The 16,534-nt window shown below is 46.3% G+C and overlaps 1 protein-coding gene across 2 annotated transcripts in view; it reads left to right on the top strand.

Annotated features, from left to right (window-relative positions):
* The window catches only part of slc16a10 (solute carrier family 16 member 10), a 173,483-nt gene that overhangs the window by 81,888 nt on the left and 75,061 nt on the right, over positions 1 to 16,534 (top strand). For both annotated transcript variants that reach the window (XM_085997821.1, XM_085997822.1), the window contains exons 2-3: positions 3,162 to 3,306; positions 5,809 to 6,238. In XM_085997821.1, the coding sequence (XP_085853947.1) occupies positions 3,162 to 3,306; positions 5,809 to 6,238 (575 nt within the window). The remainder of the gene's footprint in view (positions 1 to 3,161; positions 3,307 to 5,808; positions 6,239 to 16,534) is intronic.

The following is a 16,534-nucleotide window of genomic DNA, read 5'->3' on the forward strand; positions in this document are numbered from 1 at the left end:
TTGCTTCAGAGGATTTTTAACAACAACGACTTGAGCCCGCTAGGAAGATGAACATGGTTCAATGATACCATCAGCTAGAAGGCGAGAGATTTCTGCCTCGATAAAGGATCGATCATCTTGGCTGAAACGTCGTGATTTAGTGACTATGGGCTTACATCGGGGGGAAAGATTGGCAAACAAGGAGGGCTCGTCGAGTGAAGCCGCCGAAAGCGCACAAAACGGTACTTTGGAAATAGTAAGCTCTGGCTTTGACCCTCCAAACTCGAAAGTGAGTCTTTTGTGTTGTTTCTGGAAATCCTGTCCCAGGAGCACATCACTGCATAGGTTTTTGAGCACCCCGAGCCGGGTGGAGAAATAAGTGCGGCCATTGAGAATAAGGTCGACAAGACAAAAGCCAGAAGAGTTGGCGGTCAGTGTCGTCGGAGCCATTGCAATTTCCCTGTCCGAGGGGTAAATACGCAGTTTTAACTTACTGACAGCCCGCTCACTAATGAAGCTGTCAGAGCTGCATGAGTCGATTAGTGCACTCAGTGTCCATTTACTGAAACCTTTGTGGCTGCATGGGACAGACTTTGGGGAAAAACAACTGTGATGGGAGGAGGGGCAGTTTTACCTTTGACAGCTGTAACCTTAGTAGTGGTTCTTGGGGGAGGAGCAGTTTTATAGATTGCAGCTGTAACCTTAGTAGTGGCTCTTGGGGGAGGAGTAGTTTTATAGATAGTAGCTGCAAAACTAACGGGTTCTCGACCGACATACCTTAGAAAAGTGACCTTTCTTACTGCAATGATTGCAGAGTGCGTTACGAGCAGGACAAAATTTCCTATAGTGGAATGCACCTCCACAGAAGAAACACTTCCTTCCAGATTGCCAAGATGCCGCTAGGGCAGGGCCGTCATCAGTGAAGTTTTCTAGGGCAGGGTAGTCGTCATCAGTGAGGACTTCCACCCGAGGCATGTCGAAGGAGTCACTAAAGGTGATGGCAGCAGCCTGTGCACGTGGTGAAAGATAGGTATCTGCATTCCTCTTTGCCAAGTCTAGAGAGCATGCCTGGTCAAAGGCAGCCTGTAACTTGAGGGTTTTATTCTCCAACAGACGCTGACGTATGAAGGGAGACGCAATCCCATTAATAAAGGAATCACGAATTAACTCCTCCTGGTACTGCTCAGCTGTGACAATTTTAAGATTACAATCCTTGCTGAGCCTGCAAAGTTTCTGAAGGAATTCGACAAGTGATTCCCCGGGTTGTTGTCGAGTTGTAGCCAGTAGATGCCAAGCAAAAATTTTGTTTGGGGACTTAACATATAGTTGCTGGATAGCTGCATCATAGTCTACAAAGTCTTCGATATAGTCAAACACGTGAGGGGATACATAGTTGGCAAGCATTCGTAACTTATTAGGAACCTTCTCACCACACACCCTGAGGAAGTTGCTGACGGTACGATACCAGTGTTTCCATACCTTAGCAGCTGTAAGTGAATTCGGGTCCAGGTCGAGACGGGCGGGTCTGAGTAGTTTCTCCATGATGGATCAACTACTTCGTCCGAGCTCCCTTCTACGGTTTGAGTCGTAGCCGTCTGTTCCCAAGACCACTCAGAGCGTGGAGCAGGTTCAGTTGATTAAATTGATGTAAAAAGACTACTGAGCGCTTGGTTTGAGTATAAAACAAGGCTTTAATCAACTGTTTCAAAACCATGAGATTCTAGTTACATCACTAGTTCCTGGTTACAGAAACATCCTGAGCAAGCAGGGCCCACGCCAGAGTATTTATACTCCTTGGACGGCGCCACCAGCTGGCCACCCAGTGTTACTTCATGAGTCATGATGAGATTCATGACAGGTACATTTTGTTTTGGAGGTCGCATGTGTGTGTTGTACACGCCCTGTTTGTGTAATTGCATGTTTTCTTTGCTCGTACATTCTGTTTGCACATTTTCTTAGAGTGCTAGGAGGTGTCTTGAACTGTTCTGAAATGGTGCAGCCACAAACATTCTGTTCAAAGAAACTATCGCCAGATGCCAGTGAAATCTTGTTGCAAAGCAGAAGGCTGTGACTCTCGTTCAGCAGGCACACCTTACTGAAATGTGCCCTACCTACTATACTGCTCACAATGTAGCCCCAATTCTGGGTTGGCAGTGCGGGGGCCAGAGCAGGAGGGGCTAGCACCCACGACAGCGCCAGTGAGAGACCCGGTCCATTTTAACTCCAGGGCCTCTTTTTAAATTTACCAATGCTGACTCCTACCCAAAGCCGGTGGGGATGATGTATAGGCCGGCGAGTGGGATTTTGGGTGGCAGGCGGCCGCCGCTGCGGATCTCAGCAAACGGTCCCTGGTAGTCAGGCGGGTCTAACTAGGGCGGGTGTGGGGGGTGGGGGAGCGGCATCGGGAGAGCATTGCGTTCGGGGAAGTAGGTGGGAGAAGCACGGGTTAGGGGAGGCCCAAGGTGTCCTTGTGGGGCCAGGAGGAGCACTGTTTGACGTCAAGAGAGTAATATTGGGCGGGCTGTAAAACTGGGGTTCTACCTGATCCTGTCTGTTTCCGAGCTCGGCGAGTTAGGTTAATATTACCCCCCTTTGTCTTCCAACAGACTAAACTCAACTCATGTTTGTCCACAAATGTCTCCATGGCTTCTCCCCACCCTATCTCTGCAACTTTCCCCAGTCTTGCGTACCTGCTTGCACCATTTGGTCCTCTGACTGCGGCCTACTCTGCATCATTCGTTAATCCTTCAGTGATGAAGCCTTCAGCCAGCAAGGCCCTGTTCTCTAGAACTCCTTCAATAAACCTCTTCGCTTTTCAACAGTGCATCCGGTTATCTCTCCTAACTCTCTTACCGATGGGTGTCCGCACTCCCCTGTGTGAAGCGCCTTGGAAGTGTTCATGGTCTTGGAGGCAAAACAGAAGTTGCAAGTTAATGGTGACAGTTGCATTGGGCTTGTCTTCATTTCGACGGTATTGCGCTAACCATACGTGCATTACCAAACTTTGGGAGACATTTTTTAACATCTGGCAATTTCTATTATCCATGGATAATTTCTATTATCCTCGATGATACCAGATATTGGAATGCTGGGAGATGGAAACAATAGAAGCCGCAAATAGTAGAAAGAATTACTTCAATTCTGTATACGTATTAAGCATTTTGTGTTCCCTCTCTTCACAGCATGGGTAGGTTCGATGTCAATGGGAATGATCTTCTTCTGCTCCCCCATTGTGAGCGTTTTTACAGACTTGTACGGATGCAGGAAAACTGCAACAGTCGGAGCTGCTGTGGCTTTCATCGGGCTAATTGCAAGTTCATTTGTCAAGTGAGTTTTCAGCTGCATGCTTCAAATGTTTTGTCGTCTTGATTATGGTAACCGTTTCTCTCTCCCACAGTCCCCCTAAAGTTACATCTGTTAAACAAATGCTTTTAAGAGCATTTCTAAAATTGACTGGCTCACTGGTGATTTTTATGGATTACAAGTTGAGCAAAAAATCTTTTAGGGAGAATTGTCTTTTGTGGGGTTTGGGTCAGTGGGGGGGGGGGGTTTGTTTATGATATTCTTCCGCAAGGGTGGGAAGTTATCTTAAACCCCCCTTTTCCCACAAATCCAAGTCCCCATCTATTTTGTATTTCTGAGGCTACTGACACATGGCTTGTCGTCTTTGAGAGATAACGAGAGAAAAAAAACTACAAATGCTGGAAAACTAGCAGGTCCATGATTCCGTTCTGACACAGGTTCTGCCCTTGAAACACTCTCGTTACAGGTGCCGATCATTCTGCTGTGTAATTTCCAGCATTTTCTGTTTTTCACTTTTTTTCTTCATGGGGATATAGGAATTGTTAGTCGATAAAGTAGCAGGTTTGCCTTGTGCCGTCCCGCTAGTTGCATGATACAACGATAAATTGAGCTGTTGGGTAATCGTGGCAATCAATCTCTTCTCAATTAGTCTACAACAGACCCAGACATGGCACGGGGAAAATCTCGCCCATCCTTGGTTTCTAACATTCCCCCGTTACTCTGCTGAAAGGAAGAAGAGCGAGTACTCCGAGCTGGGTCGCCTCCAGGGTAATGTTATGGATCCGTGGTGCGAATGGGGCATCTTGCCTGCTGAGGCTTCTATCAGAAATCTGGGCGTGTGTGACTTTCCAACCATAGGCTGAGGCTCCCCACCAGCAGCATAGACTCATTAACTTACCCCAGTTGTGATCCATAGAATCGGGCAGCACAGAAGGAGGCCATTTGGCCCATCGTGCCTGTGCCGGCTCTTTGAAAGAACTGTCCAATTAGTCCCGCCTCCCCTGCCCTGTCCCCATAGCCCTGCATATTTTTTTTTCCTTTTCATGTGTATATATCCAATTCAACATCTCGATTCAGCATTTAGTTTTGTAAACCCTAATATCGGGCAATTCTGGTGAACTCATTAATTTATATTTTTTTGAAAATCACGTGGGAAGGAGGGTAAATTTTCATCTTTAGTGCTCCCAGTGTGTAGCTTTGTGTGCCTGGCGTGCATTATCGGACAGAAAATTGTAAAGCTGCACACTCGACTGCCCGACGTGCACCCCAGCATGCAAAGCTCTGCGCTGGGAGCGCTAAAGACAAAAATCTATGCTGCAATCATAGTTTGCAATCTTTTTAAGCTGAATGCTCAAGATAATGCCATCGCACCACTCGTCACAGAGTGCCCAACCTCTGTCCTGCTCTTGTAGCTGTTGAGCTTCTTTCTGGTCAGTGGTAACCCCCCAAGATGTTGATAAAAGGGGACTCTGCAATGGTGTTGTCATTGAAGTGCAGGGGGAGCTGGCTGGCATTTCTCTTGTTCAACCTGGCCATTCCCTGGCACTTGTGTGGCGTGGACATTACCTGCCGCTTGAATGCTGTGCCCAGATACTGCTTTAGACTGCTTCATAATCTGCTTTATGAATGGAGCTAAACACTGTGTAATCCTCGGTGAACAGCTTTACTCCTGACGTTATGATGGAGGAGTTCTTGTAATGCCTTCTTCGAGTGTATCCAGTCCAGCTTCCTCCCTTCTCACAACATCAAAACAGACCTAACCAAAGCCACAAACAGCATCCTTTGACTGTGACCATGGTGGTGCGTTATCCCTCCTCGTCTTCCTTAGAGTTTAACACGGTCGACCACACCAACCTCCTCTAATGCACTCCTCCATTACCCAGCTCAGTGAGACTGTCCTCGTGTGACCTCACTCAAGTATTCATGACAGTAAGATTCAAGGTGTAGATGTTGTGAATTATTAGCTGGGTTGAATTCATTATGCCGCTAAGTTGCTGACCTCAGTTGAGTTGCATGAGGAAAGAGAGTGAGAAGAAGTCTCCTCCTTGGGCCGCTCACACTGACCCAAGTGGCTGAGCTGCTCCTAGGCCTTTATCAATTCTGCTCTATTCAGCCGCTAACCGCCTGCCCCTCGGCTGCAGGAAGCTTATTATCCAGTTGGACCAAAATGAGAAGAGAGCCATCGGACGAAGGGCGGAATCAGAGTGCAAGAGCCCTCAAAGGTGCTCTGAGATTTGGTTTCAAAGGTGTGGTCTTTAATAATACTTTTATACCCAGCTGCTTATGCCATCTATGGTACTTTGGAGTCTGTAACTTAAGCAAAAGCTGCACATCTCCATACAACTGCTGAGTTCTCACCAAAAAGCCCCCGAAAGCATTGTCTCTGATTGTAAAGTTGTATAGATGCCGTGATATAATGCACTATATGCTATGGCTTCTATGTTTGTGTAGTTTTGCACGCAATTTCAAAGCTCACTGTGCTTACCATGTTGTTCCTGCCCCTTCTGTCCTTTGCATCCAATGCAGATCTCTAGGGCCCATGTATTTTACATATGGAATCATATTTGGCTGTGGATCTTCATTTGCTTACCAACCGTCTCTGGTGATTCTGGGACATTACTTCAAACAGCGCCTGGGGCTGGTGAATGGGATCGTCACAGCCGGCAGCAGTGTCTTCACCATAGTCTTGCCCTTGCTCTTGAAACAGTTGCTCCCAAAGATTGGACTTAGCCATATGTTGCGTGTCCTCAGTGCCTTCATGTTTGTGCTGTTTCTGGTTGGATTTACTTACAAACCCCTCATCCCAGTGGACAGTAGCAGTAAATCATCTTCAAAACAAAAACTGAACATAAAAAAGATTTTCAATGTGAAGATATGGAAATTCCTGGGATACCGCATCTGGGCTTTTGGAATCCCAACTGCGCTCTTCGGATACTTTGTGCCTTATGTTCATCTTGTAAGTATTTTCCTATTTATTTATTTACAACATAACATCAACTTGCATTTATATAGCGCCTTTAACATCGTGAAACGTCCCGAGGCGCTTCACAGGAGCGTTGACAACAAAATCAGACAAAAAAGTGACACGGAGCCACTTGGGGAGAAATTAGGACAGGTGACCAAAAGCTTGGTCAAAGAGGTAAGTTTTCATGAGCATTTAAAAGGAGGAGAGAGAGAGAGGTAGCAAGGCAGAGAGGTTTAGGGAGGGAATTCCAGACCTTGGGGCCTAGGCAGCTGAAGGCACGGCCGCCAATGGTCGAGCGATTAAAATCGGGGGATGCACAAGGGATCAGATTTGGAGGAACGCAGAGATCTCTGAGGGTCGTAGGCCTGGAGGAGGCTACTGAGATTGGGAGGGGGGCGAGGCCCTGAGAATTTTGAATTTGAAGCACTGCTGGACCGGGAGCCAATACTTGGATAGATAGTTAGGACCAAACGGAATTAAGACATTGCGGGAGGAGTTCCACAACTTGCTATGCGTGGCAACGTCGTATGTGCGTTTTGCGAAGATGTCCTCTAATCAGCGTTACTAGCAAAATCGTAAACCTATTTGAAAAGGCCACTTGGACATCACAAGCATTTGAAGATGATCCTGGAGCCTGCTCGCACTCAGCAAAGATTGGTTACGTTTGTAGGTAAATGCCGGTACAAAAAGCAAAATACTGCGGATGTTGGAAATCTGAAATAAAAACAGAAAATACTCAGCAGGTCAGGCAGCACCTGTGCAGAGAGAAACAGAGTTAACGTTTCAGGTCGATGACCTTTCATCAGAACTAGAAAAGGTTAAAGATATAACCGGTTTTAAGCAAGTACAGGGGTGGGGAGAGGGGAGGAAAGAATAAAAGGGAAGGTCTGTGATAGGTCAGGAGAGATTAATTGACAAAAGGGATATGATGGTGCAAGGTGAAAGGAGATGGTAATGGGACAAGTAAAGAAACAAAAAATGGGTCGGGAGGAGGTGTGAATGGGAATATTCGAATCATCAGCAATTGCTGCTGCCCTAAAGAAATGGGGGCAGAGGTTATGATCTGAAATTGTTGAACTCATTGAGTCCGGAAGGCTGTAAGGTGCTGTTGCTCAAGCTTACGTTGAGCTTCATTGTCCTCAATCCCCTACACTGTTCCAAAGAGGTCAGAGTGGGAGTGGTCCAGAGAATTAAAATGGCAGGCGAGAGGAAGCTCGGGGTCACGCTTGCGGACTGAACGGAGGTGTTCCGCAAAGCGATCACCCGATCTGCGTTTGGTCTCCCCAGAGGAGACCGCATTGTGAGCAGCGAATACAGTATACTAAATTGCAAAAAGTACAAGTAAATTACTGTTTCACCTGGAAGGGGTGTTTGGGGCCCTGGATGGTGGGAAGGGCGGAGGTAAAAGGGCAGGTGTTGCATCTCCTGCGCTTGCACAGGAAGGTGCCGTGGGAATGGGAGGGGGTGTTGGGGTGATAGAGGAGTGGACCAGAGTGTCGCAGAGGGAGAGGTCCCTTCGGAATGCTGAAAGGGGAGGGGAAGGGAAGGGAAGATGCGTTTGGTGGTGGGATCACGCTGGAAGTGGCGGAAATGGCCGTTGAATGTGGAGGCTGGTGGGGTGAAAGGTGAGGACCAGGAGAACCATATTGTGGTTCTGGGAGGGAGGGGAAGGGGTGAGAGCAGAAGTGCGGGAAATGGAACAGACACAGTCGAGGGCCGTGTCAACCACGGGAATTCTCGGTTGAGGAAAAAAGAAGACACATCAGAAGCACTGGTATGGAAGGTGGCATTGTAGGAACAGATGCGATGGAGACAGAGAAACTGGGAGATTGGAATAAAGTCCTCACAGGAAGCGGGGGTGGGAGAAGGTGCATTCCAGGTAGCTGTGGGAGTCAGTGGGCTTATAGTGGATATTGGTCGATTGATCCCCAGAGATGGAGACAGAGAAGTCGAGGAGGGGAAGGGAAGAGTCTGAGATGGACCATGTGAAGGTGAGGGAAGGGTGGAAATTGGAATCAAAGTTGCTGAAAATTTCCAGTTCGGGGTGAGACCAGGAAATGGGCATCGATACAGTCATCAATGTACCAGAAAAAGAGGTGAGGGAGGGGACCTGAGTAGGACTGGAACAAAAAGTTCCACATATTCAGTAGAAAGGCAGGCGCAGCTAGGACCCATGCGGGTTCCCATAGCAACACCTTTTAATTTGGAGGAAATGAGTGGAGTCAAAGGAGAAGTTGTTCAATGTGAGAACAAGTTCAGCCAGGCGGAGGAAGGTGGTGGTGGAAGGGGAGTGGTTGGGCCTCTGTTCAAGGAAGAAGCGAAGAGCCCTCGGGCCGTCCTGGTGAGGGATGGAGGTACAGAGGGATTGGATGTCCGTAGTGAAAAGAAGACGGTTACGGCCAGGAAACTGGAAATTGTTCAAATGGTGGACGGTGTCGGAAGAGTCGCAGATGTAGGTAGAAAGAGACTGGACAAGGAGAAACTATAGAGTCAAGATAGGAAGAAATCATGGGGCAAGGACAGGTTGAAACAATGGGTCTACCAGAGCAGCCCTATTTGTGGGTCTTGGGAAGGAGGTGTGGGGTTGGGGGACTGAGGTAAATGCCGTGGAGGGAAGATCTCCAGAGGAGATGAGGTCAGTGACAGTCTTGGAAACAATGGCTTGATGTTTGGTGGTGGGTCATGGTCTAGGGGGAGGTAGGTAAATGCCAGGTTCTATTTGAAGGTGATAATATAGCATCCGTGGAGATTCCAGCAGGTGGTCTCACTCCAGTGTCCTGGCCAACACACATCCCTTAAGCAATATCACCAAACAAACGGACTTGTCTCATTGGTGTTTGTGATATGTTGCTGTGCACAAAATGGGTGCATTGTATGCAATTTTCATCAATGGAATGGAAAATGAGGCGGGATGCATAACGGGCGGCTAATACGCTACCATCCATTTTGCGCGCCCGCCCCCCCCCCCCCTGCCCCCGAAGCTGAATTTCATCCGCAGCAACCCCTCATTTGACTTGAGCTCTATTCATCATCTTCAACTGAGCCCAGTATCCTTTTGAAGAGGTAACAGAGAGTGGACAATGGTAATGTAGTAGATGTAATTTATCTAGATTTTCAAAAGGCCTTCGATAAGGTACCACATAATGGACTAATGAATAAGGTCAGAGAATGCGGAGTCAGGGGACAAGTAGCAGAATGGATAGCTAGCTGGCTTCAAGACAGAAAGCAGAGAGTAGGGGTAAAGGGTAGCTACTCACAGTGGCAGAAGGTGGGAAGTGGTGTTCCACAAGGATCAGTGCTGGGACCACTGTTCATAATTTATATTAACGATTTAGACTTTGGAATCAAAAACATAATTTCTAAATTTGCGGACGACACCGAATTGTGGGGGTAGTCATTACTGAGGAGGACTGCAACAAATTACAAGAAGACATTAATAAACTTGCAGAATGGGCAGATAATTGGCAAATGAAATTCAACATAGATAAATGTGAGGTATTACATTTTGGTTGGTAGAATAGGGAGGTCACATATTACTTGGAAAATAAGAATCTAAATGGGGTAGAGGAGCAAAGGGTTCTCTGAGTACAAATACACAAATCGCTAAAAATATCGACACAGGTTAACCAGGCCATAAAAAAGCAAACCAAGCACACGGGTTTATTTCTAGAGGGATAGAATTGAAGAGTAGTGAAGTTATGCTAAACCTGTATCGAACCTTGGTTAGACCACACTTTGAGTACTCCGTACAGTTCTGGTCACCATATTATAAAAAGGATAGAGAGGCACTGGAGAGGGTGCAGAGAAGATTTACAAGGATTATACCAGAAATGCGAGGGTGTACCTATCAGGAAAGGATGAACAGGCTGGGTCTCTTTTCTCTTGAAAAAGGAAGGCTGAGGGGGGACCTAATAGAGATCTTTAAAATCATGAAAGGTTTTGATAGAGTGGATACAGAGAGAATGTTTCCACTTGTGTGGAAGAACAAAAATAGAGGCCATCAATATAAGATAGTCACCAAGAAATCAAATAGGGAATTCAGAAGAAAATTCTTTACCCAGAGAGTGGTGAGAATGTGGAGCTCGCTACCACAGGGAGTGGTTGAAGCAAATAGTATGGATGCATTTAAGGGGCAGTTAGACGACCCTGTTCAACATATACATAAATGAATTAGCAGACATGCTGGAGCAAAGCGAGTCACCAGGTCTCCGTCTCCTGGATGGAGAAGTGAAATCCCTGTTCTATGCGGACGACCTGGTTCTGCTGTCTCCCACAGAACAGGGATTACAGCAACAACTAGACCTACGTGACAAATACTGCCAAAATTGGGCTCTAACAGAAAATCTAAAGAAAACCAACATCATGATTTTTCAAAAAAGGCCCAGATGTCAGGAAAACAAATACCAGTTTACCCTCAGTGATACCACTATAGGACACACTATGAGTTACACCTACCTTGGTCGAACTATTACAGCATCAGGGAGCTTCAGCATAGCAGTGAATGCACTAAAAGAAAAAGCCCGAAGAGCCCTATATGCAATAAAAAGAAAATTCTACAACATCCAAATCCCAATCAAAATCTGGCTCAAAATATTTGACAGCATAATCCTGCCCATTGCACTGTACGGTAGTGAAGTATGGGGCCCGCTAAATCACCAAAGCTACACTAAATGGGAAAAACACACAATAGAAGCCCTACATGCAGAATTCTGCCGAAGCATCCTTCGCACCCAAAGAAAAACGCCAACAAATGCATGCAGAGCCGAACTAGGCAGATACCCACTGATAATAAACATCCAAAAACGAGCACTAAACTTCCTAAATCACCTCAAATCTAGCTCCCCAGACACCCTTCATTTCAAAGCCTTTCAGACCCAAGAGCTAAACCCAGAAAAGAGTCCCCTGAGTCAGCTGCTACTGAAACTAAGTACTCAGCCGGACCCTGACCAGCCCCAGACCAACACAGCCGTCCAAACACCAATCCGAGTGAACCAAATCATTAAACAATGCAAAGAAACCTACCTGGAACATTGGAACAAAATAACCGAAAGCCAAAGCAGATTAGAATGTTACCGGGCCCTAAAAAGAGAATATAAACTGGCAGACTACCTCACGACCATCAGAGACACAAAACAGACAGACCCTCACCAGGTACAGACTAAGCGACCACCAACTGGAAATTGAAAAAGGCAGATACAAGAAATCCTGGCAGCCTAGAGAGAATAGAATATGCGATCAATGTCTGGCCGGCGAGGTTGAAACAGAAATGCATTTCCTCCTAAAATGCGAAAAATTCAACACATCAAGAAACATATTATTCAACAAGCTAAGCCAAACAACCCCAGATTTCAAGGAATTGGATGACCTGTCAAAATTGAGATTAGTCCTAGGAGAAGGAGACAGACCATACCTTGGGGCCAAATATGTAACAACATGTCACAACCTGAGGACTGTTTAAAATTAAGACTGTTTAAAATTAATATTGAACGTACCAAATGAAGTACAAAGACTGTTTAAAATTAATATTGTTTAAAAGTAATATTGTATGTACCCAACAAATGTCAAATCGATTGACACCTACAGAATGTTGGAAAACTGTACCTTTTTGCTATGTAAGCTTTGGCAATATGGTTCTCTGTAAACTTTCATGCCAATAAAGCATTTGAATTGGAATTGGAATTGGAATTGGGAATAGAGGGTTATGCTGATAGTTAGATGATGAAAGACGGGAGGAGGCTCGAGTGGAGCATAAATGCCGGCATGGACTGGTTGGACCGAATGGCCTGTTTCTGTGCCGTATATCCTATGTAACCTTATTTGCCTTATTTACTGAAACTGAGCACATGGGATTCTCCTCTGTCACTCCTCGACCCCTTTCCTAGTTGGCACATGGTCCCGTTATTCCATCTTTACACATACGCCCTCTTTTGGTTCCTTGCTCGCAACCTATATTTGAGGAATACGTTTCCCTTTTCGCTCATTTTTAGCAAAAAAAAAGTAGACGAGAATGTAAAGCAGCATTGCATGCTTGATACTTCCATCTACTTTATCACTGAAAGGAAATGATGGAGCAAAGTGTAGCTCACAATGTAGCGCTAAACGATTGCAGAGAGAAATGTAGCCCTAAATCCTCCTCAATCTGGTCGTGTTGTTCTTAACTTCTTATTTAATGGCATCTGCACACTTGGAGTAACATAGAAAAGAGGAGACGGTAAATGTTTCAGCCCTGGCTGGGCTATCCAAGGCCAGGGAGGAATCCCTCCAAGTTGCAGCATTGTTGGCGTCCGCGGAGATTCCAAAAGGCAGGAGGAGGCCTACGTTGAATGAAGATATTAAAGGATGTCAAACAAAAAAAATACAGGCCCTGTTTTAGTAAAACCTGGTTAAGTAAAATTTATCCTCCTTCCCTCTACACTTGCACCCAACCATATGGGCACCTTGCACAGCTGTATCACAGAAAAGTACTGCAAATGGTATGGTCTGGTTCCTTTGCATATTATTATCTATGGAACAAACCAAGGTTTTTTTTTAAAATAATGTCTTAATGTCAATATAATTACTACAAGTGTATTAAGCTTCGAGGAGACTGAATTTCTCCCGCTCGTTTACTGTAACTTTGGCGGGAGAGCTGTAGGGTGGGGAGGGGGAAAGCGGCATCCAGCCATCACTTTCTTTTCCCGAGCATAAAATGTCTGGAGCAGGACTTTGTCCCACAGCTGCTGTGATCATCGCAGAAGGTCGGGGGAGGGGTACAATTGAGTTGCTATTTGCCCAACAGAAAATCGCATCGAATTTCCCTGCTGTCTGCCCCATGGGATGATAAATTGTTTAAATGTCTGCTGTGATGGTCGCTTTTGCAGTGAGAGTGTGTGTGTGTGTGTGTGTGTTGTGTGGTGTGTGGAATTCTTTCAGGAAGTACAGACAGGATTTCCAATCTGAACAGATGCTTTTATATTGGCGTTTGTTTAGTGTGAGTCGGGAGAGTGGCGTCTCTGCGCTGACTCCCTGTGGCTGCATTGCGGAAACCTGCTCCCTTATTCCAACAGCAGAACCACAGGCCCACGTGGAGCTGACCCTTGCACGCAGACTCTTCCACAGTCCAAACTAAACAAGCAGCAAATGTCTCATCGTGCTCTTGCTTTTTAATGGTAGAGTGGCAGATGATACAAACAGTGAAGTTTAAGTCCCATAATGTGACCAAATAAACCTTCAGGCGATACATAGCACTGTTTTCAGTTTTAAATGACGTTTGAAACTTATACGTCAAGCACCCAGACTGCCTCACGATGAAGAAAATTGCACCTATTTTTAATATTCTTTGTTGCAACAACTTTTTACACGCCTTTAACATCTTACAAGCATCCCAACGTGTTTCACAGAGGCATAAGGAAACAAATTGGACACTGAGCCAAAAACGGAGATAGTAGGAGGGCTGACCAAAAAATTGGTCAGAGGTGAGTTTTAAGGAGGGTCTTTAAAGGAAAGGGAATTGGAGAGTCATATGTGTTTTGGAAGGGAATTCCAGAGGGTGGGGCTTAGGCAGCTGAAGCACAGCTACCAATGATGGGGCAAAGTGACGAGCAAGAGAACAGAATCAGACGAATGGAGAGTTGGGGGAGGGGGGTTGTACTGCTGGAGGACTAGAGGAATGGAGGGGTGAGGCCATGGAGATAGAGATACTTAAACAGCGAAGACAGGGTGATGGATGAGTGTGACCTGATGGATGAGTGTGACCTGATGGATGCCAGGATACAGGTAGCAACATTTTGGATGAGCTGAAGTTTAGAGGGTGGAGGATGGACGACAGACCGGGAGAGCATTGGAGTAGGAGGTGGAAAATGCATAAATGATTGTTTCTGTGGCACGTGGGCTGAGGTAGGGGCAGAGGTGGGTGATGCTACAGAACTGTGATGGGGAGGATACAATGTCAGCTAACACGGGGATTAGGAAGGGATCTGCAGTTTAATGGTAATGGGGTTAAGGGAGCAGGAGGTGGCTCTCATGGACAAGATGACTGGGGGAGATGAGCGAGACATCAGAGAGCGAGATAGGGGTTCAGGAATGGGGTAGGGGTGACCTGGTGGGAGGTTTGGCTTGGTGGGCAGGGGTAGAAGTAATAGAAGTCCTTGAGTTCCTTGCATTTACTGGTGAGGGTGGAGGGGGCAGGGGATAAGGGGGTGGGTGGTAGTGGAGACAAGAAGCTGGGTGTTACCTTTGCCCTTCAGGATGCTCAGAGTAGTGGGTGGTCTTGGCAGAGGAGAACGAGGCCCAGTAGAGATTGATATGGTCCAGCCAGATGCGGCACTGGATGGCTAAGCCAGTTATACACCAGATATGATCTAGTTTCCACCCCTCCTCCCGCAAATTGGAATTGAAGGAGCAAAGATGAGGGGAAGGAGCAGAGGCAGTGATCGGAGATGGTAACAATATTGCTGGGGACAAGGGCATCAAAGGTAGAGGTGAGAGTTGAGCAAATGAACAGCTGAAGAAGTATTGTGGGGCGCGGAGGGCCAAAGGTGAGCCAGTTGGGGGTTTGAAAGTGCAGTTGTAAGTGACTTGGGGGAAGGTTTTTTTTCCAGGGGTAGACACAGAAGGAAGCTGGGTGGGCCATAACCATTAAGCCGTAACTGGTACCAGAGTGACACTTGAGGCACTAATGTTACCTCCAGGGTTTCCGGTGGAGACCATAAACCGCTTTCATGGCTTGTGATGTAATGTGTATCCTTTGATTGGATTATTACCTTGTCACATGGTGTTATCCGTGCAGTTTATGATGTTACCGGTGCAACTCGGAATCCAAGGTAATGTAACAGTGAAAACATTGCTGCTTGCTGAATAATTCTACCAATAACTGTGTTGTTTTTGAGCACATATTAATGCCAGGCAGAATAAGACCATGGCCTGAAGAGGGAAAAGTGCAAATGTTGGAAATCTGGAAAAAAAACACACTGCTGGGAATACATAACCGGTTTGTCAGCATCTAAATAGAATGAGGAACTAAAAGGTTAATGTTGTGCAAAGTGGTGCTTCATTAAAATTTTGATAGCATTTTAGAATTTTTACTTGACGTACGTGTGGAATAAATTACACTGCCCTGGTTGTGCAAGTGACTTGAGTTTCCTCATCCATTTGTCTGCATTTCAAAACAACGTCTCAGTTTCAACTTGCGCAACGGAACATCTGTTTCAGCAGTTACTCCCCCTCCTCCTGCTCTCCCACTTGCAAGGCTATTGCTGCTTTTTAATGGTAGGTTTCAGCACTGTCTTGGGCACAAAGGATGCTGCTGCTTTTTAATGTTCGTTTTCAACACCACTGTATGCTTTTTTGCGTAAAATGTTTCCTCGGAATTTCTTTTCTTTTCAGCAAGCAGTGTGATTGCGTGCTGTTTCTGGACGATTTGCTTTTATATATGTGTTTGCAAGGGCATGCTTGGGGAGGCTCTGCACTTGAGCTTTGAAATGGCAGTGATCGAAGTCAACCAGAATGTGCTTGTGTCTCCCCTTGGTTTCCTTTATATGGATCTCTCTCTTAACCACACTGAGACCTGAGCCTTGCAGCACCAAATTAACTCTAAATTGGAGCACGAATACAACATGTAGCCAGATTTAGTTACACAATATTAAGCTGGTGGTTCTCTGAAGCACTCCTGAACTATGCTTTTTCTTTGTTCTTAACAATGTTTCTACCTCCTCTCCTGACGGTGGCTAGGGTTAAAATCGCCCCAACAGTGTGAGCCATGTGCAAGGTTTGCGCGTGCAGATTAAGCCAGTTTCTAAGAAATGCTCTGGGCTAAGGCCATTGGGCATTTTTTTTCCTGGAATATTCCCTTAACGTTGTGGGGGCAGAGATTCCAAGGGGGGGGGGAGGGGGTCCAGGGGGGTCCACCGGTCTCCAGCAGGACTCTGACAGAACTAGCCAGGGAAGCGGTCACTATCTGCCATATTCCACTGGTCTCCCACTGGAACACCCACGGGATTTAAGCCCCACAATGTTTAATCCATTTTGTGCACCTTTTGACTTTTGCACATATTTTGTGTGCACTTCCTTACCCACTTCCCTTCTCTAGGTCAAATACTTTTTTCCCTCTGCGTCATCCGTGACTCGGTTGGTAGCACTCTTGCCTCTGAGTCATAAGGTTGTGGGTTCAAGTCCCACTCTAGAGACTTGAGCACATAATCCAGGCTGACATCTCATTGCAGTGCTGAGGGAGTGCTGCACTGTCGGAGGTGCCGTCTTTCAGCTGTGACATTAAACCGAGGCCCCATCGGCGCTCTCGGGTGGATGTAA

This window comes from Somniosus microcephalus, chromosome 9, assembly GCF_052327205.1.
Source record: "Somniosus microcephalus isolate GS21.2 chromosome 9, FLI_Smic_1.0, whole genome shotgun sequence".
NCBI lineage: Eukaryota > Metazoa > Chordata > Chondrichthyes > Squaliformes > Somniosidae > Somniosus > Somniosus microcephalus.